Genomic DNA, 20,355 nt, shown 5'->3' on the forward strand with positions numbered 1-20,355 from the left:
CCACCTACATATATTGCCTCTTCCCTCAGAGAGTGGCATTTGTGATATTAATGGCTTGCAAAGTTTAGGTCGCAGAGGCGTCAGCCCCAGTGAGCAGGTCTTATTTGAGATACCTTTCTTTCCCATCCAGCATATTCACAGCTTCTTAATTTTCATCACTCATTTGGGCCTTGGTGTGCAACCTTGAGGGTGGGCTCTTGAGGGATACCACACAGCCATACTGTCTGCAGGGCATTTTCAGGCCTGTGTACCCATGGCTGTTTCTCTGCCACTTGTTATGGACTTGCTTAGATCTGTGAAACTCAGCCCTTTGGGGGAAATCTCTTCCTCATGTGTAATTAACTGGTCCCAAGCCAACTTGAAACTGCATTGTTCAGGGTGACTCTCAAGTCTATGGACAAGCCACATTAACCCAAGCTTAGCCCCTCCACAATTTCCTCTTTGGCCCTGATGTAGAATGGAAATCAAAGTAGCCAATCAAGTACTTCTACCTAGGCCTGGTACTGTCAGATTAATCTTAAAACTTCTCATTAATCTTAAAACTTCTATTCGTGCGGAACTCAATGGACTTGCAATTTAAAAGCAGCCAGTACTGCCATAGTCGGTTTGGCTCAGTGGATAGAGTGCCGGGCTGTGGACTGAAGGGTCCCGGGTTTGATTCCAATCAAGGGCACATATCTGGGTTGCGGGCTTGATCCCCAGTGGGGGGCTTGCAGGAGGCAGCCAATCAATGATTTTCTCTCATCATTGATGTTTCTATCTCTCTCTCCCTCTTTCTTCCTCTCTGAAATCAATAAAAAATATATTTTTAAAAATAATAAAAGCAGCAAGTACTCTTTGGCTCACCAGTACCTACATCTCATCCTTCCTCAGCCTTGCCTTTAGAAGTAGACAGGCAGACTGACTGTATAGTACCATAGACCATGCTATTACAGATTAAACCTGCCCCGGAAAAGTTTCTCACATGGGAGAACAGACACTCAGCCTGGCTCTCAAGAGGAACAAGGCAGGATGGAGCAAGGTTGTGCTTTCCAGTTTTTCTTCCCAGACTCAAAAAATCAGATTTTAAAGTATTCCTTGTCTCAAGGAGGAAAGTGTGTGGCCTGCAAAGTGAGGCCAGGAGTAGTAGGCTACTGGATAACCCTTCATATGGAGGAAAATCAAGAGTAAAGCATTCCATTCTCCCCACCACAATTAAAGCATGTATCCCTATGGGCAAATGTTTGATCAGATGTGCTGTCACCTGCAGCCCCTTTGATACAACTCTTGTTTTTGTGAAGAAACCATTGAGTGGGTGTAAAGGCAGCTTTATTACATAGAGAAATTCCAGTATTAAATAAATAAGCAAATCAGAAAAAAAAAAAAAAAAGAAAACAGAAAGCAATAAAGGCTGCCAGTTCAGTTCAATTCTTGGCCATTTTTGCTTAATGGCTTTTAATAAATGAGAAAAAATTAGTGAGTTTCTCTGAGTCAAGTGTGATATAGTGGGGAAAAAAGAACATGTTATGATGGGGAAAATGAGACATTTTTGGGGGGCTAGCAATCTGAATCTGTGCCAGTAATCTAATGCCCATTCTTGTTAGCCTATAGTCTAATCACTGCTCCTTCTTTAATTATCTGGTCCTGCAAGACCTGTTTACCTAAGTACTACTCCCATTTTAGAGAGGCCATAAACCATGAGCAATACACAACCTCCAGACGGAGTTATCAGCGCTGGCGCCAGGCCAGGCCTTTAGATGTGGTCTCACAGCCCCCACCCCAATACACGGGGCTTTTTGCAAAGCCCGCAAAAGGTCCAGAAGTCTCATCCCATATTTTGGGGACAAAGAAACCAAAGGGTATAAAGGGAAAGCTTCTTCCATATTGGCTTGCTCAGGATTGGGAAAGAAACAGCCTCCCCTGAGTCCTGTACCGATACCTGTGAAATATCTAAAAATAAATGGGGTTTTCCTGTGCCTCTGGTACTCCTGTGTATTTTTCGGTTGCCTGGTAAATTCTGTAACAGTTGTTTAGAGATAGGTGTGTGTTTTGAATTCTGCTCTACCTCTCACTGGCAGTGCCACCTTCAAGCCTTACTTTGAAGGAAGTAACACCAGCCTCAAAACCTGAAGATTAAACCTGGGATATAAAGCACCCAGTCGGCAGTAGGCAGTCAGTTCCTGGTAGTTTTTAATCACCTTTACTGTCTGCCTGGACATCCTTTCATGGGGACAAGGTGTGAGAGCAGCCTTTGCTGCCAGTCCCTTGTGCTACCTCACATGGCAAGATGACTGAGACGACTTCAGATCACCTCACTTGGTATGAACCAATGCCATGCTTCTTTTTTCCCAACACAGGCTGGAGCACAGTGAATGGGACTCTGCCCGGACTCCTATCATCGGCTCCTGTGGCACGCAGGAGCAGGCAGTGTTAATAGACCTCCCAGGCAACAGCTGTCGAAGGGTAAGAAGGGAAGAAGGATAAAGAGAGAGTACTGTCCTGTACTGCAGGGCTGCTGTGCTGAGGCAGGGGATCGAGAAGGAATGTGCAGTTCTGGACACTGAACAGCTGATGGGGCTAAGACTGGAACGATAGGGAAGGTTGGAGGAATCTGGTGGAATTTGCCTATTTGTTGACCTTCAGGAGACTTGCTCTCAGAATATCTCTTTTTTTGCAGGGGTTGGGGAAGGAAAAGGGACATTATCTCTACAGGGTAAAACTCTCTGACTTTCCAATTTTTCTTTCAGTCACGGAGTGGTGCTGGATGGAAGCGGGTCCTACGTTCACTCTTTCATTCCCGGACCCGAGTGCCTCTGCTGGCTGCCATCTACTTTTTGATGGTTCATGTCCTGCTCATTTTATGTTTCACGGGCCATTTATAAACTTAGTTCTCACCTTTTGGAACACTACTCTTGGAATTTGGAATTCCCTCACCTCTAACATCAAAACCATCAATTCCAGTGGAATAGTCATCTTCCCACTTACAGGTCCTCTCTCCAAGTCTCCACAGAAAGTGCCTGCAAAAACAGAAGTGGAGGGAGCACAGGTCAGAGCTGCAAGAACCATCAAATCTGCCTTTTTCTACTGCCCATGGCCAGAACATTTTTGCATAGTCTGAGGAGGCCCCACATTTGGTTGCTGGGCTTAACATTTTTTCAGATCTGTCAGGCCTTGATCTCTTGTGAAAGATGTGGAGGAATGTTTTCCAGCCAGGAGGGTGGCTCCAATAAACCTAATAAGCTGAAGTCCAGTATCATTCATTTCTCCTGCTTCAGGGGGAAGGCGGATCCCCCATAACAAAGTTCTGGGGAACATTATCCCAGGGATATCTGACTAGGTCAGGTCTCCTGGTGGGAGCTGATGGGTTTTAGCTGTTGGATCACAGGGAAGGAAATCTTCCCTGGCTGTTCAGACAGCATTGGAGTAAGACTTGTGGTTCTGAACTGTAAGGAAAGGAGCCCATTACTGATGCCCTCTATCACATGTGTACCAGGGTGCTGAGTGGCCCGTGCCTTTCACTGAAAGGCAGGAAGAACTGATTATAGACAGCGGGATTCAGATGCTTCTCATTTTGTGTTACCTGGATATGCCTCAAATGTGGGCCCTACGGCAGTACACTAGGAGCCAGTCCTAGGTGAGGCACAGGCTCTCAACCAGGGAGATCTGGCTGCTCTGGGGACCACTCCTACTTTGCTGTTGGTAACAGTTATTCCACTTTTTCAACTTCATATTCATCTGCCCTCTGTGGTAACAGAGCTAAGGAAAATGGAGGGAGAATATGGAGAAGACCAAATATTTAAATCTAGGCCTGAGAATGACAGCAGGATCAAATTTCATTTGTGCCTCCTCCCCAGCCCCTCAACACCTACCTGTTGATTATTTTCTCATTGTACACATAATGTCTTCCTGACTTGCTCTCACCACCCAAAGAATAGAAAAAACTGGTGAACTGACTGATCTGTTCTAATCTGTTCTGTAGTGACCATATCTTGGTCACCCCAACCAGGAACTTTCCTGAATAAATGTAAAATAATAAAATTATTTTCAGAATGAAAAACTGGTGGTGGTGTGTGTACATGTGTTTGTATATTAAGGGGAAGAGATGTAGGAGGGGATAGCCAGAAATGGATACAGGGGTAGAAAGCTCTACCTATTTCAGGTTTCCTTCTGACTAGCTTCAGTAACAGCTACATGTGTCCTTCCAGCTTAACCACTAGACTGCAGCCAGGGTAATGAAGTAGAGTGAGGAAATTTCATCCAAATACTGAACCCAACAAGCTGGGCCTTAAGGCATGAGATTCATGCAGGTTTACACCTGGGCCTTGGAAAACTCTTACCTGGAGCGTACAGAAAACATGAAGCCCCTAGGGCAGTGGTTCTCAACCTTCCTAATGTCGCGACCCTTTAATACAGTTCCTCATGTTGTGGTGACCCCCAATTTCATTGTTAAAAATTGAACATAATTAAAGCATAGTGATTAATCACAAAAACAATATGTAATTATATATGTGTTTTCCGATGGTCTTAGGCAACCCCTGTGAAAGGGTCTTTCGACCCCCAAAGGGGTCGCGACCCACAGGTTGAGAACCGCTGTCCTAGGGGATGCCTCTGCTTGAGAATAGCTAACACTTTCTTAAGGTACAAACATTGAATCAAGTCCATCTGTCTTCAAAGCCCATGCTGTTTCTATGTGCAACAAACTGCCTCTCATTGGGAGTGGACTTGGGACATTTGCTAAAGTAGAGATGAGAATTCTTGGTGTCATCTCTAGTTAAATTTTATAGTTTCTCCAAAAAAGTGCTTGGGTGATGTGTCACAGCATCTAGTTGGATCATTCCCATTTTCAACACTGAACTATAATTCAGAATATCTACAACTTTACTCTTCCTTAAAATAATTACAGTGCTGCCACAATAAATAGGTCATGAAGTAAGAGAGTTCAATAAATAAAACTCTCCCCAGGCATAGAATCCTTAGATTTGGAAATGACTGAAATCTTAACTCATTCCTAAGAAAGACATTCTCTCCTCTCTATCTTAGACTAGTTTCATCCAGTCTCTGCTTGAAGCCAGTGGAGAGCTCATGACTGAGCAAATCAGGTCACAACTCCACCTCAATCAAGATTAAGAGAGGCTTGCCTGGCCAGTGTGCTCAGTTGGTTACGCATCGTTGTCCCATGAACCAGGAGATTATAGTCCCATTCCCATTCAGGGCATGTTCCCAGGATACCCAAGTTGTGGGCTTGATCCCCAAAGGGGGCATGCGGATGCTGCCAATCAATGTTTCTCTTTCATTGATGTTTCTATCTTTCCCTCTCTCTAAAATCAATAATAATAAAAAATATATATTTAAAAGAAAAGATTAAGAGAGGCTAGGTCAGGTACAATGACAAATACCCCGTAATTTTCAGTAGCTAAATCAACAAAGGATTATTTTTCTAGTCAAAGACTCCAAACCCCTCACACAATAGATTAAGTGTTGTCATTCTCAGGTGGGGACCCTGTCACTCCCCTACTGAGAATGGACCCACTGTGGAGAATTTGCAGGTCCTGGGCACTGGGCAAAAGGACGGCAAAGCTTACCCTGGTCTTAAAGTCTCCACCAGAAAGTGATGTATTTCATTACATTTCACTGGCCAAAACAAGTCACCTTAGCATGTCTGATTTCAAGAAGGAAGGGAGGGCCCAGCCAGCATGGCTCAGAGGTTGAGCGTTGACCTATGAACCAGGAGGTCACGGTTCAATTCCCGGTCGGAGCATATGCCTGGGTTGTGGACTTGATCCCCAGTGTGGGACGTGCAGGAAGCAATCAATAAATGACCCTCTTTCTCCTCATTGAGGTTTCTATCTCTGTCCCTCTCCCTTTCTCTCTGAAATTAATCAAAATATTTTTTTAAAAAGGGAGGGGCAGCCAATCTTGATGAACAGTAGTACAGAATGCCACAGATCTCCCATCATCTGGTACCACCTACTTCTTTCAGACTTCTTCCTACTGTGTGGAACCAAATCTCCCTACCGGTTAGCTCAGACTCCTCACTGTACCCTAAACAATCTGAATTTTTCTCTATGTATTAACTTTTCCCTGTGACTTATTTCCTTCCATTATTCAGCTTATCAGTATTTATTTGAACACCTTACTACATGCAAACCCAGTTTTGTGGCTCATGTACTGTGGGTAATGTAAAGTTGAGTTTCTGTTTAAACCTTACCTTGCAAGATCCTTTTTCCCATTAAGCCTTTCTTGATTACTTCAGCCAATACCAAACAGTTTACATTCCTTTACCATAACACATGCACCTATTTAAAACACAAATGCTGTTCTACAGTGTTAAGTGTTTTCTGGTAGAATGTTTTGCTTCCCTGATCTGACTGGATATAAATTCAAGAGTAAGAGCTTTTTTTTTTTTTTTTTTAACTTCCCCAAGACCTTGCAAAAGACTAGGCATAGAAACATTTAGTCCTTTTTTGTCTAAGTGCCTAAGCAGAAGTAAGTGACTCAAACTTCAGGAAGTAGCTGCGAGGACAGGGTGGCAGGAAATGACAGAAAACCTGAACACGGAACTGAAGCAGCAGCTCATTTTCTTGCTCAGAAGTGGCAACAGCCAGAGAGGGAGCCAAGTGTGGCCGTGAGGAGCTGGGAGCCCCGAGCAGCGCTCACACTGTTGAAGGTGGGTACTCTGAGCCGTGGGAAAGTGAGGGAGCACAGGGCAAGGGCTGAGGTAAGAGGAACCTACCTGGCTCTTGGTCCTGAGAGAGAGAAAGTCACTGCTAAGACGCTTTTCACCTTTTATGGCCAGAAGGCCTGGGTGGGAGTGGTTGTGGATAATGAGCATCTGGGGAAAGAAACAGAAGTGGGGTCCTGGAAACCAGGGAATGTGATGCAAAACCATCATTCCAAGACCCTCGGTTGCTCTGAGGCACTGAATGGGAGGAGGACCACAGGAGGTGAAGACAGTCTCTGCTCTCAGACAGCATATGATTTATCAGGGAGCCACAATCCACATAAAGGACATTGTAAGGGATCAGGAAGTAGATGCTCACGTACACCAGTGCTGAGAACCAGGTGCTGATGGAGGCAAATGGCATGATGGTGCAACTAGGGCTAGTTTCTGTGACTGCATGATCACAGAATCTCAGAATGCCAGAGATGGAGGGAACTTTATAGATTAGCTAGGTTAACCTCTTTGTTTATTTTTTCATGAGGAAAAACTGAGTATCTGAGACATTCAATGATTTACTAAATTGTTGAAGTTAATATTTGTAAATTGCCTACCCTGGTACCTGGTGAATGAGTACATACTCTGTCTATGTTGATTCCCTTGCCCGTGTTCCCACAGGGGCTTAGTGACAGAGCTGGGTGATCTTCTGACTCCTTGCCTTTTGCTGATGCTAAAAGGCAGCCTATAGTGAGGCCCTGGATGGAACCTGAAGTTCTGAGCACCATGTCTCGCCAAGTTACTCTCCGGTTTCCCACCTCTAGAAAGTACATCTTGGCTTCCCTATTTCTGGCAGTAGCTCAAAAATACTCAATTGTCTCTGTAGCAGAAACTTTCCTTTATTTTAAAGATACGTGATGAAGGGAGATTAGGGGAGCGTCAGGCTGAGGCCGCAGAGGAAGAGCAGGAAAGAAAAGGACCATCGGTTTTCATTGCTTCCTTGTTGCTCACAAATATTGCAGAAATGTCTCCTTTCCAGTTTTTTTGTGTGAAGTTCTTTTGTTGCAGAGCAGCCCGGGAGCCAGGACCTAGGTCTTGTGTCTCTGCCCCACCCCCATCCATAACTGTTGCCCCACAGGGGGAGGTGGATCTGCTCTCAGCAATGACTCATTCCACAGTGTGCTGACTTAGTCAATACTTCTCCAGTGTCTTCTTTGCATCTCTAACCAATCTGCCACAAACTTTCCTTGGGCTGGTTGCCGAGGCATTTTTCAAAGATCAGGAGTTTTCAAGGGGGAAGGAAAACCAGAGAGTCTGAGAGCCTGGGAAAAGGCACTGCAGAGTCCTAGGAGTGTTGTAAGAGGGACTCCTTTAAGAAACAGTGAAGAGCATGGGGAGCGACACCAATGGGATGAGGAGTCTGAGCTGGGAAGGGTGGGCAGGGGAGTCACCAGCCAGCAAGTGGTATCAGGGTTAAGAAGTCTCAGCAGCCATCAGAGCAGGTGAGCATTGTCTGTTTCCTCTTTCCACCAAGATCCAGAGCAGCTGTGCAGCTCTTCTTCATGCACAATTGGCAGTGCCAGTGGAAACACAGGGGATTCCCAGCAGAATAACAATTTGGCACCCCTTCAAACTGGTGTTCTCTAAATAGTTCTTTATCATCTCTGTAGTTAATGAAAATCTAATAAAATCTAATGTTCAAATGAGGAACTTATTACATGCAATTTTGAGTCAATTATTTTCTTTTGAAATGTAATTAATTGTTTTTAAAAATGGAAGAAAAAGTGACTTATTCCCCACAAATAATACTTCCCGTGCATTAACCAGTGTAGGAATTTCAACCCTATTGACCTCATGCCGCTGTTTAGTGGCTGGTCTGAGTAGAGATGGAATAGCACTTGCATTGGGGGTTGGAAAATTGCTTGATAGAGTTAAACAGGTTGTAGAGTGGAGTGCGTAGATGTTCACTTATCAAGAGATGGACCAGCATATGTTTTGATAGCTATAAAAGGAGTATATGTAGAAACCTGAGTGAAATGGTACAATACTTCTAGCGATGCTCTAGCACCCCTCAATTGATTACCACTTCAAGTCACTGCCTGGCTGGTTTCTTGGCAAATGAATGATCCCAGCAGTTTTGACACCCAGGTCATTTAGTGTTACCTATACCCATGATGACTTCTCTCCAGACTCAGGTGTTCCCAGGCCATGTTAGTTTATCTCAAATAATAATAAAAACAAACAAAAAACAGAAGTACTTTTCTAAAACTCATCCCTGTTGCCTCAGCTTCTATTATCTTCTAACAAAAAATGACAAGAAACATTGAGCTGCTATATCATTGACTTCAGCATTCTTGTTTTCCCATCTCTTGATTTTTCCCCTAATTATTGCCATCTTCTGTCGCCCTCAGATGTGGAAGTCTGTAGTAGGGCATGATGTATCTGTTTCCGTGGAGACTCAAGGTGATGACTGGGACACAGACCCTGACTTTGTGGTGAGTTTGGAAACAGCTTTGCTTGGATAAGGAAAAATAGAGGGGAAACATTTGGGCCATTCTGTAACGTTTCAGGGGCTTAGAAGAACAGTCTGGGGCTGAGATAGACTCCACAGTAGAACTGACTAGTAGGGCAGTTGGCTGTAATGAGTGGAGCATGCATAATATCTGAGGTTGAGAATGGAAAAAGACAGGTGAGAAGGAGAGAGGAGTTTGACTTTGTGATTGATGGGTTATGACAGGCTATGCTAAGGGAGCAGGTTAACCTGGGTCTCCTTTGGCCTATGAGCCAGGATTTGGACTGGACATTTGTAATTTGGGGGGATTGAGAAGTAATAGGAAGCCTGAAGAAGAAAGTGTGAGGGATGCAGTAGGAAAGGGATTTCAGAGCTCACCAGTTAATTTAACATGGGGGCTAGGGTGTGTACACAGAGAAGCATCTGACTGAAGGAGGCAGCAGATGCAGGGACATAGAGGTCATGGGTGTCAGCTGCATGGCCTCTCTCAGTGTGGCACATCTCTTGCCATCACTTATCACTGAGTGCTGTCTTTTGCAGAATGACATCTCTGAAAAGGAGCAACGATGGGGAGCCAAGACCATCGAGGGCTCTGGACGCACAGAACATATCAAGTAGGTGCCAAATGGACTAGGGAGTGGAAAGGGGATGTGGGAAGAGCCCAAGAAAAACTCATAGTCTCAGGGAGAAAGAAAAGAGAGAAGGTAGTTTGTGTCCACAAGTCCTTGTATTTTTTTCTTGAATCTGTCCTGTGTGTTCCTATGTGTGTGTCATTATGTATTTTTATTTCATGTCTCTCCTCTTATTCTCCCCCGAACCCTGTTATTTCTCTTTTATTTCTAATTACTAGCTGATTCCCCAAGTGGATCTACCAGTATTATAAGGGGTTCAGAGAGGAAGTGGCTCAATTGTGGAGGTTTTATCACACTTTATCATCTACCTATCTATTCACATAAATATAATTGTGTATAAGGTGATTTCAGATGGGCCAAGGAGGATTCAGTAAGATATCAAGGTAAAAAAAACAAACTCAGAATAAATATTGTAAACATAGGACATCAGGTTGCACATCTGGTCTGAATGATTTTTTTTAATTAAAAGTTTGTATTTGGTTACTTGATAGAAGTTGGAAACTATGAAAAAATGTGGCCCTGGGAAAGCCTGTTGAGTAAAACTATTTTAGTGATGGTGTTTAGGAGCCCTAAAGATTATGACCCAATATTTTACAAAACAAAAACAAACAAACAAACAAACAAACACACACACAATATTCTGATACCATAAGAAAGAAGTTACTTACAGACATAACTAAGGGTTTCTGTGAGATATATTATATATTTGGATGGAGAGATTCCCTCTTCTCTTCCCTGGATTATTCAGGATTATCTAACCAGAGCTGTCTGCTTTGGAGAATATCAGAATGTCAAATATTAGTAGCAGGGTAGGTACAATCTATATTAATAAAAGGGTAGTATGCTAATTAGACCGGACATATTCCGGATGACCATCAGACGTCCTTCCAGACAAAGCCGCAGTGGCTGCCCGAGGCTCAGGCAAGCCACAGATGGTGGCTGCTGCTGCCCAGGGCTGGCCTGAGGCTCAGGGAAGCTGGCCATGGCAGCTGCCCAGCCGCCCAGGGCCGGCCCAAGGCTTAGGCAAGCCGCCGATGGTGGCTACCCAGTGGCCTGAGGCTCAGTTAGGGGGCAATCATGCTGGCAGGAGAGTAGTTAGGGGGCGATCAGGTCAGCAGGGGAGCTATTAGGGGCATCAGGCTGGCAAGCAGAAGTGGTTGGGGGCAATCAGGCAGGCAGGTAAGCAAGTGGTTAGGACCCAGCAGTCCCGGATTGTGAGAGAAATGTCTGACTGCTGGTTTAGGCCCGATCCTGCATTCGGACATCCCCTAAAGGGTCCTGGATTGGAGAGGGTGCAGGCTGGACTGAGACACATCCCTCTGTGCACAAATTTCATGCACTGGGGCTCTAGAGAACAATATAACAGGAGCAAAAATAAGAAGTAAAAATTGACAATTACACACAAAATGGCAAAAACTAATACAGCTCTGAGCTCCATTTTAACTCCCTCCCCCAACTGTAACAACAGTGTTTTTACTTCTTTTCCCCCTAAATTTAAAAAATGTCAGGGGATAGCCACACTACAAAATCTTGGCACATTTTTATATACTTTGATAATATTGAGTTATATGCATTGTTGTTTAATCAGACATAAATGGTTTATCTTAAGTAATTGTAATGAATATTATTCTTAAACAAATCAAGCAATTCTGGCAGCAGTCGAAGAGATGTAAAAAAAAAATGGATGAGAGTCATGCAGGAAGCTTCTTTATGCCCTCTGTAGGCTCAACAGGTCCCCTTTCCCCTCCCCGCAAAAGTACCCCTTTTCTTTTCTGGGTAAAGGCCACTCAGCCCTGGTGTCTGAGAACTGTTAAGATTAGAATACAAACTCCCCTTGTACCTTTTCCTCCCAGTGTCTGTCTCATGCGTCGTAGGAGCAGAACATTTTAAGGAAGACTCCTAATCCCTGCCTTGATCATATGAAAGAGCTTGAGTTTGGATTCCCAGCTCTGCCATTACCAGCAATGTGAATTTACACATATAACCTCTCTGAATCTCAGCTTATTTGTTTATCAGATGGGGATAATAATAGCTACCCTGCAGAATTCAATGGGTTAACATATATCTATGTCTAGAGCAGTACTTAGCACCTCTTAGCAGCTCAATAATTTTATTTCTCTTTTCTGTTAGTATATAATTCTTTAATCAGACTTTATTTCTAAAAACCTAACACAAACATGTAAACAGATGACAGTCTTCCTTCCTCCTAAGTGGTGTTTATGTAGACTATTGTGTTTCACAATCCTGCACATACATTATGCTGACTGGAGACCCTTGCGATTGTAAAAATTGGTAACCCTACATGTTCCCTTATTAGCTTTACTGGATCTGCATAAGATAGAATAAATAGTGGAGACATTTATACAAAACCTACTCCCCTCCAATTTACCCAGGCTACCAAGGTGTAAAAGCCCAGTCTCTGCCAGTGACTGGCCAAGTGACCTTGGACAAGTCACTTCTCAGATTCTCGGTTTTCCCATTGGGATAAATAAGCCCTCTAGAGGACCTCCCAGTAGTAAGTCCTCTAAGATTCTCTATGGCTAGTGTGGGCTAAGCCAATCTTTAAGATCAGATGGGAATCAATAAGATTCGTGGGAAAGAGGGGGAAGTTGGAGAGAACAGTAGCTACAGAACTGAGATGACTCAAAGCAGGAAAAGGAAGTGATTGTGGTTCAGACTAATCTTACTACCTCCCCCCACACCATGATCTTTCTTTTTTAAGTCGGTCTAAAATAAATTTAGCTTGGGGAGTGTTTGGTAATTTGGTGAATAGCTCAAGTAACCATCCACCCCTCATCTATTGTATAACAAGTCCTGGTCCAGGCAGCTCCAAGCAGCCTAATATTTCCTAGGAGTTGCCTGGTTTTCAAGGGCTGTTGCCCCTTTTCTCCATCTTCTTCTTGCCACTCTTGACCACTCATACTTGGGTGCCTCTTTACAGTCAATACAGCCCATTCCCTCTCCTGGTAGACACTGATCTGCTTCTTATCACTACAGATCAGATTTGCCCATCTTAGAATTTCATGTAATGGAATAATAGAGCACTTACTCTTTTGTATCTCTTTTCTTTCACTCAGCATAATGTTTTTGAGATCTATCCATGGTCTTGTGTGTATCGGTCTGTTGTCCTTTATTATTGCCAAGTAGTATTCAATTGTATGAATATATCACAATGGTTTTACCTGTTACCCTGTTGGTAGACATTTAGGTTGTTGACAGTTTAGGGCGATGACAAATAAAGCTGTCATGAACATTTGGGTTCAGATCTTTTTGTTGACATATATTTTTATTTCTCTTGAGCAATACCTACCAGAAAAATTGCTGATTCATATATTAAGTGTGTGTTTAATTTTTAAAGAAACTAACAAATTATTTCTGATAGGAATTTACAATGTTTCATTCCTACCAATAATGCATGGTTTTTAAGAGCTCCACATCCTTATCTACACTCATGTGCCTATGTGATAATTTTAATTTGCATTTTGCTGATGATTAATTTTATTGAGCTTCTTTTCATGTGCCATTCATGTATCTTCATATCTTCCTTTTGGTGTCTGTTCAAATCTTTTTTCTCACTTTCAAAGATGGTTGTTTTTATTCTTATTGAATTTTAAGAGTTATTTATATATTCTAGATACAAGTATTTTGTGAGATATGTGTTGTGCAAATATTTAACCCAGAGTGTAACTCACTTTTTCATTTTATTAATGGCATCTTTTGAAGATCAGAAGTTATTCTGATGAAGTCTAAATCATATATTTTTTAGAGTTAATCCTATATGTGCCTAAGGCATTTTTGCCTATCTCAAAGTTGTGAAAATTTTCTTCTAAAATATTTATAATTTTAGCTTTTACATTTAAGTCTATGATCAAATTAGTTTTTGTATACAGTGTGAGGCGAAGATTAAAGTTTATTTTTTGCATATTGATAGTTCATTATTTCAACACCATTAAAAGACTATTCTTTCCTCATTGGTTTACCTGGCATCTTTGGCCATATACATGGGGTCTATTTCTAGATTATATATACACTAGAGGCCTGTTGCACAAAAAGATTCGTGCGATAGGCCTACCTTTCCCCTGGCTGCCGGCACCGGTTTTCCTCCGGCACCCAGGACCCAGGCCTTTGCTCTGGCCAGAGCCACCTTCAGTCTTCACTCCGGGTGCTTCGTGCCTATGTATGCAAATTAACCGCCATCGATGATTAGCCAATGGGAGGCGTAGCAAAGATACAGTCAATTACCACGTTTGTCTATTATTAGCTAGGACATGCCTTCCCTGACCCATATGATACTGAGTATTGTATTGACAAGTCATAAAATCAAATAGTCCTCCAATTTTTCTCTCCTTTATAATAATAAAACTTTTAATATTCCAGGATTTTAGGTTTCCACATACATTTTAGTGTAAACTTGTGAATTCCTACAAATATGCCTGTTGGTATTTTGATTGGGATTGCATTGAACCTGTAGATCATTTTGGAAAGAACTGACATATTGAGTTTCCAATTCATGTATGTGGGATATCTCTCCATTTATTTAAGTCTTTAATTTTTTTCAGAAATGTTTTTATGTGTTCAGGTCTTATATATGTTTTGTTAAATTTATGCTAAAATGTTTTATGTTATTTCATGAGATGGTAAGTTGCATTTATTTTTAACTTTTAATTTCCAATGTCTGTGGCTACTATGTAAGTAAAATTGATTTTGATAGTGACCTTGTATCCTGTGACCTTGCCAAATGGACTTAATGGTTCTAGTAGCACTTTTTTTTTTTGGGTAGATTCTTTAGGATTTTCTACACCTGTGATTATATTGTTTGTGAATATAATTTTATAGTCTGAGTTACTCATCTTTGTGCTTTTATTTTTGTAATAAAAGCAAGATCTGCTCCTTTTCTTAGCTCATTTTTGAGGCCCTCAATTTCACTGGTTCCCAAAAATTGCATTGCTTTATCAATTCCAAGGTATTTTAACTTAAAATAGGCATCTGAGAGTTAATGTGTCAAAAGTTTCATAAGTATACCACTGAGCACATTGAATTGTAATTTTTTGTTTCGTCTCTATTACTTCCACCTGACCACAATCTCCATACATTAATCATCTTGGTGTTGTCCTCAGGGCCTAATAGTGTCCCACACTCAAATTTTTAATTAATATTTATTAAATGAAGGAATGATATAACTAAGACCTACTTAAAGTGGCTTTGGCTATATTCTAAAGAATTTGATAATCTGGTCTTCTTTGACCCCATCATTTTCACTCAAATTATATTGTCTATTGGCATGATCCTCTGAGTATCCTTGCTGTCATCCATTAGGTGATATAGATGAATCTCATTTTCTAATTCCTTTTAAAAAAACTTTTTTTCAGCTATCATATCTTTATGACCCATGTAGCAATCATTGCACTCATTAAAACTTTGCAGACTTATCCCATTTAAAAGTAATGGTTAGCTCCATTTTCTTTGTTCTTCATCTGAGTACTCTGGTTGAGAAGTATCAGTCATTTATGGTTCTTGGAACCAATATCTTTTTTGACACAGACAGTTCTAAAGTGTTAGTGCTGTTGAGCTAGCAATACAGGATCTCTGCCTTAGCTGCTGCCAGAGGATTTAGAGCAGGCACGGGAACAGAGGGTTCTTCCAGCACTTAGTTTAATTTCATCTGGTTCAAAGCCAGCTTTCTAAAATTAACTGTGACTAAAGCTGAGCAGGCTTTGTAAAAAGACCTTTGATGGGCTCATACTACAAGGCCACCAGATGGATCTAGTCTTCCATGAAAGAGGAGAATTTGTGCTGTGAAATGGCCATTCTACCGGTAACCAATGTAATCTGGTTTTCCTGAGTGAGTGAAGTTCCAGTGACATCACTATCTCAATTCCCTAAATGTTCATTTCTTGCTGTAGGAAGTCAATTATTTTATTTAGGGTTCTCTTGCCTAAAAGTTTCTAAGAATCCCCAGGGGCCTTTATATGTATCAGTCTTGATTGTCACGTATTGGTGCTAGTGCTGAGCTACCACCTCATATCCTCAGACCAAACAGATATGCAGAGGTGCTCTCCACCCCTATGGCAAAGGTGGAAGTGAAGTAAGGAGAATGCCTCCTTTTGGTGTTACATTCTCTTAGTGATAGAGGTGTCCCAAATCAACGTTATTTGAGCCTCAGTGTTGCAACAATTAGTGATAACAGTGAACTTTACTAGTTTTTATTAGTTTTTTGTTCTCTTAGTGATTATCAGAGTTAGGAATGAGGGTAAAGGGCATTCGTTTTTTACAAGAAAATACAAAAAATGCGTAATATGCAGATAAATTTCCCAGTGCTACATTTTTCATAACCATTATTTTAAATGACTTCCTAGTATGCTATTGAAAGATAATAATGCAATTTACTTACTATTCTTCAGTTATTGCCATATAATTTGTTTCTGGGTTCTTGCTTTACTATATACAATGTTTCAGTGAATATCATTAGACATTAAGCATTTCCATATTTAAAATTATTTCCTTAAGGTAAACTCCCAAGACTAGATTGTATGGGTAAAAGCCTACATGAATATTTTTGTGCTTCTTGAGATAGAGTACCTAATTGCTAGAAAGTGAATTAATTCAGAGAGGAAAATAATTCCCCAGTTACTAGAATATAGGTATCGATTCCTGGTCAAGGGCATATACCTGTGTTGCAGGTTTGATTCCTGGTCCCAGTCGGGGCATATGTGGAAGGCAGCCAATCGATGTGTCTCTCTCACATCAATGTTTCTCTCCCTCTCTCTCCTCCTTCCCCCTTCCCTTTCACTCTCTCTTAAACTCAATGGAAAAAATATCCTGGGGTAAGGTTTAACAACAACAAAAATTGGACTAAATATCAGCACGTTATTTAGTGAGCAAAATAACAGACTAGAGAAAAAACTGTTGGCTTATGGAAAGTTTAAATCAGGCTATGGTATGCAAACCACACTAATCTCTTACTCCCAGACCGAACTCTGGTATACTTTGGGGGCAGGTTATTGCTAAAACTAAATAGGTCACACCTCAAGATTTCAATTTTTCAGGGAGGAGGGTTTGTTGGCTTCTCTGTGTTATACAAGTCTCTGTCATGTGGTTACTTCCAGCATCCACCAGCTGAGGAATAAAGTGTCAGAGGAGCATGATAGTCTCAAGAAGAAGGAGTTGGAATCAGGGCCCAAAGCATCCCATGGCTACGGAGGTCGATTTGGTGTAGAAAGAGATCGAATGGACAAGGTGAGCTGAAAGGGAGATATTTGCTTCATTTTTTTAAAAAAGATTCATTCATTATGTTATTTCACTTGTTATTTGTATCATTTTTCCCTATATCGACACATAAATTATAGACAGCAAAAAATAGAAGCCAAAAAATTGAGAAGGGCTGGCCATAGTAGGCCCAGCTACACTGTAACTCCTAGACCGAGGGGACAGGGAACATAAGTAGAGAAGGGGAAAATGTGTTTTAAAATAAATTACTACTTTTAAATGTTTGTGTTTTATATCTATGCTAGAGGCCCAGCACATGAAATCGTGCACATGTAGGATCCCTAGGCCTAGCCTGCGAACAGGGCCATCTTCTGCCTGCTTGCCATTCCCCAGTCCCACCCTGCTGCCATGCCCTGGTTTGCCATGGTTCCCTGATTGCAGCATGGCTCTGGTTCCCCGGAGCCTGTGGGCTGGGAGGAGGGACCAAGAGGTTGCCTGTTCCACCCGCTCGCCAGTCCCGCCCCACCACCACTCACCTTGGTTCCCCGTTGGCCATGCTGCCATCAGAGCCTGTGAGCCGCTGGAGGGAGGGACTGAGAGGTGGTCAAAGCACCTCATGGTGACTGGTCAAGTGGTCGTTCTGGTCATTACGCTTATGGTCTCTGGCCTTTTATTATATAGGGTTGCAACTTCTCTTATTATTTTCTTTATTATATATTTAGTGTTGTGTACTATATATTATATATTATATGAAATGCACATAAGTGTGAAAAATATTGATGTGAATTTATCCATGAGAAGCCCTCCAATATGAATAGTTTTTATTTTATTGATTAGATGCTGTAAATTTGTGATAAAAGGATGCTTGTATATTGAATCATATGTTCCATTGATTTGCCTGACCTCAAAGATAGAGATGTATTTCTATAAGAAAAATGGTTTACTTTTGAGGAGAAAAAAATCCAATGAAAGCTTTTAGTTCACCTTTAAGAGGTGTTTTGTTTTGTCATTGTGTGAAGTGCAGCATAGGCATTGTATTCTCCCATAAAATTTCTAACAAAAAAGAAGTCATGCATTCTTAAATTCAACAAGCAAAATTGATCTACACAGACCCCATAATAAAAGCTTAATATGCTAAATGTTTGGTTGTCCGGTTGGCTGTTCAACCAATAAAGCATAATATGCTAATGATATGCTAAAGCCACTCAACCGCTCACTATGACGTGCACTGACTACCAGCAGGCAGATACTCTGACTGATAGGTTAGCTTGCTGCTGGGGTCCGGCCGATTGGGACTGAGCGAGATTGGCCGGACATGCCCTGGAGCCCTCCCTTGGTCCCTCCCAGGCTGGCCAACTTCCCATGTTCCTCCCTGGCCCCATGCAGGAGCTGCCCCCTGGTGGTCAGTTTGCTCCCATAGGGGGAGCGCTGCTTAGCCAGAAGCCAGGCTCATAGCTGGCGAGTGCAGCAAGTGCAGCGGTGGTGGCAGGAGCCTCTCCTGCCTTGGCTGCAGGTGAGTAGTAAGGAGCGAGGGGTCCCGGACTTTGAGAGCCCCAGACTGTGAGAGGGTTGTCTGATTGCCAGCTTAGGCCCATCCCCCGGGGACATCACCTGAGGGGTCTCGGACTGTGAGAGGGTGCAGGCCGGGCTGAGCGACACCTCCCACCCAGTGCACGGTTTTCGTGCACCGTGCCTCTAGTCCAGCCGTGGGCAAACTATGGCCTGCGGGCCGGATCCGGCCCATTTGAAATGAATAAAACTAAAAAAAAAAAAAAGACCGTACCCTTTTATGTAATGATGTTTACTTTGAATTTATATTAGTTCACACAAACACTCCATCCATGCTTTTGTTCTGGCCCTCCGGTCCAGTTTAAGAACCCATTGTGGCCCTCGAGTCAAAAAGTTTGCCCACCCCTGCTCTAGTCCATATATAAATATTAGAAGATACATAACTCTTAGGACCAAATAGAAAATAAAACATTAGATGGAGTAAAAAGTGGAGGGGAATAGAAAAGATTTAAGTGACATGCCATCTTGGATTAGTCCCAATATTCGCTATCAACCTCCGTTGGGAAAGAGTCAGTCACTGCTAAATATTAGGGCTCAGGTGACATTTCTGAATTTGATGCTCATAAGGGAGAAAAGAGTCAAAACAAAAGCACCTGGCTGTTTATGTGAATATTCAATCCTGACTAAGGCATCCAGTCAGTCTCCTTTGGTCTCTCCCCAGTAACCACCCTCATTTCTGTTTTGATTTACAAAGCCTTTGTTTTAGCTCTCTTTTTGTTTCTGGTTTAACCACAGCTCTGTTTTCCTAGTCTCTATCCTTCTGGTTCCCAGCATGTTCTATGTGAGTTTCCTGAATGATGGGATTTTTTTAAAAAAATATATTTTTATTGATTTCAGAGAGGAAGGAAGAGGGAGAGAGAGATAGAAACATCCATGATGAGAGAGAATCATGGATCGGCTGCCTCCTGCAAGTCCCCCACTGGGGATCAAGCCCACAACCCAGGCATGTACCCTTGACCAGAATCAAACCTGGGACCTTTCAGTTCCCAGGCTGACGCTCTATCCACTGAGCCAAACCGGCTATGGCTGAATGATGGGATCTTGATGGTGTTAGAGAAGAATCCGGATGTGCAAGGCTCCAGAAGTCACCTTGCTCTCCCATCCTTGTCATCCTTGGCACTACTAGCAGAGGCTAAAAGTCTGACCCAGAATTGAATTTCCTGTATTCTTACATCCCAGCCTGTCTCTGTGTCATTTTATTTCTTGAGGGTCATTTTTATCTTGTCACTCATTCCGTCCTTGATTTTTCTCAGAGTGCTGTGGGCCATGAGTATGTTGCTGAGGTGGAGAAGCACTCTTCTCAGACTGATGCTGCCAGAGGTTTTGGGGGCAAATACGGAGTTGAGAAGGACAGGGCAGACAAGGTAAGTAACTGTTCTCTCCACACACCACCCAACTGAGAGCCTGTGGGACTTACCAACACTCCCCCTTGAACGTGGGTCTATGGGTCTTCTGTGAGAAACAAGGCAGTGGACTCGAGGAGGGTCCAGCACGAGGACAGCTCCTGTGACCTCCCTCAGCAAGTTCCTTGGGCCCCTGCTGGAGGCCACATACTGAGCTGAAAGGTAGTAATTTAAATGAGACAAAGACTCTCAAACTTTGTTTGAATAAGGAATCCCTCAAACCATTGATTCTTGTTATACCTAGTCTATATGAAGAGAGAAGAGGGAAGCTCCAAAGCTCCTCTTTTGGTCAAACATAAACACCTTATAAATATAGGGTGTCCCCCCAAAATGTATACACACTTTAACAACTGATAGCTCACTTAATTTTGAAACTGAACTGTATGTTCGTAAACACTG

The 20,355-nt window shown here is 42.3% G+C and overlaps 2 protein-coding genes across 3 annotated transcripts in view; both read left to right on the forward strand.

Annotated features, from left to right (window-relative positions):
- GOLGB1 (golgin B1) overlaps positions 1 to 4,031 on the forward strand; it is an 80,283-nt gene extending 76,252 nt beyond the window's left edge. Inside the window, exons 21-22 of the mRNA XM_081085661.1 lie at positions 2,337 to 2,442; positions 2,727 to 4,031. Coding sequence (XP_080941787.1) covers positions 2,337 to 2,442; positions 2,727 to 2,861 — 241 coding nt within the window. The 3' untranslated portion in view covers positions 2,862 to 4,031. The remainder of the gene's footprint in view (positions 1 to 2,336; positions 2,443 to 2,726) is intronic.
- Positions 4,032 to 6,461: 2,430 nt separating this feature from the next.
- Positions 6,462 to 20,355, forward strand: part of HCLS1 (hematopoietic cell-specific Lyn substrate 1) — a 34,456-nt gene continuing 20,562 nt past the window's right edge. The window contains exons 1-5 of one of the 2 annotated variants that reach the window (XM_081085662.1): positions 6,462 to 6,646; positions 9,046 to 9,129; positions 9,687 to 9,760; positions 16,885 to 17,014; positions 19,807 to 19,917. In XM_081085662.1, coding sequence (XP_080941788.1) covers positions 9,046 to 9,129; positions 9,687 to 9,760; positions 16,885 to 17,014; positions 19,807 to 19,917 — 399 coding nt within the window. In that variant the 5' untranslated portion in view covers positions 6,462 to 6,646. The remainder of the gene's footprint in view (positions 6,647 to 9,045; positions 9,130 to 9,686; positions 9,761 to 16,884; positions 17,015 to 19,806; positions 19,918 to 20,355) is intronic. The other variant, XM_081085663.1, reaches the window with a different exon arrangement.

Source organism: Myotis nattereri (assembly GCF_964212035.1).
Source record: "Myotis nattereri genome assembly, chromosome: 3".
NCBI classification, from domain to species: Eukaryota; Metazoa; Chordata; class Mammalia; order Chiroptera; family Vespertilionidae; genus Myotis; species Myotis nattereri.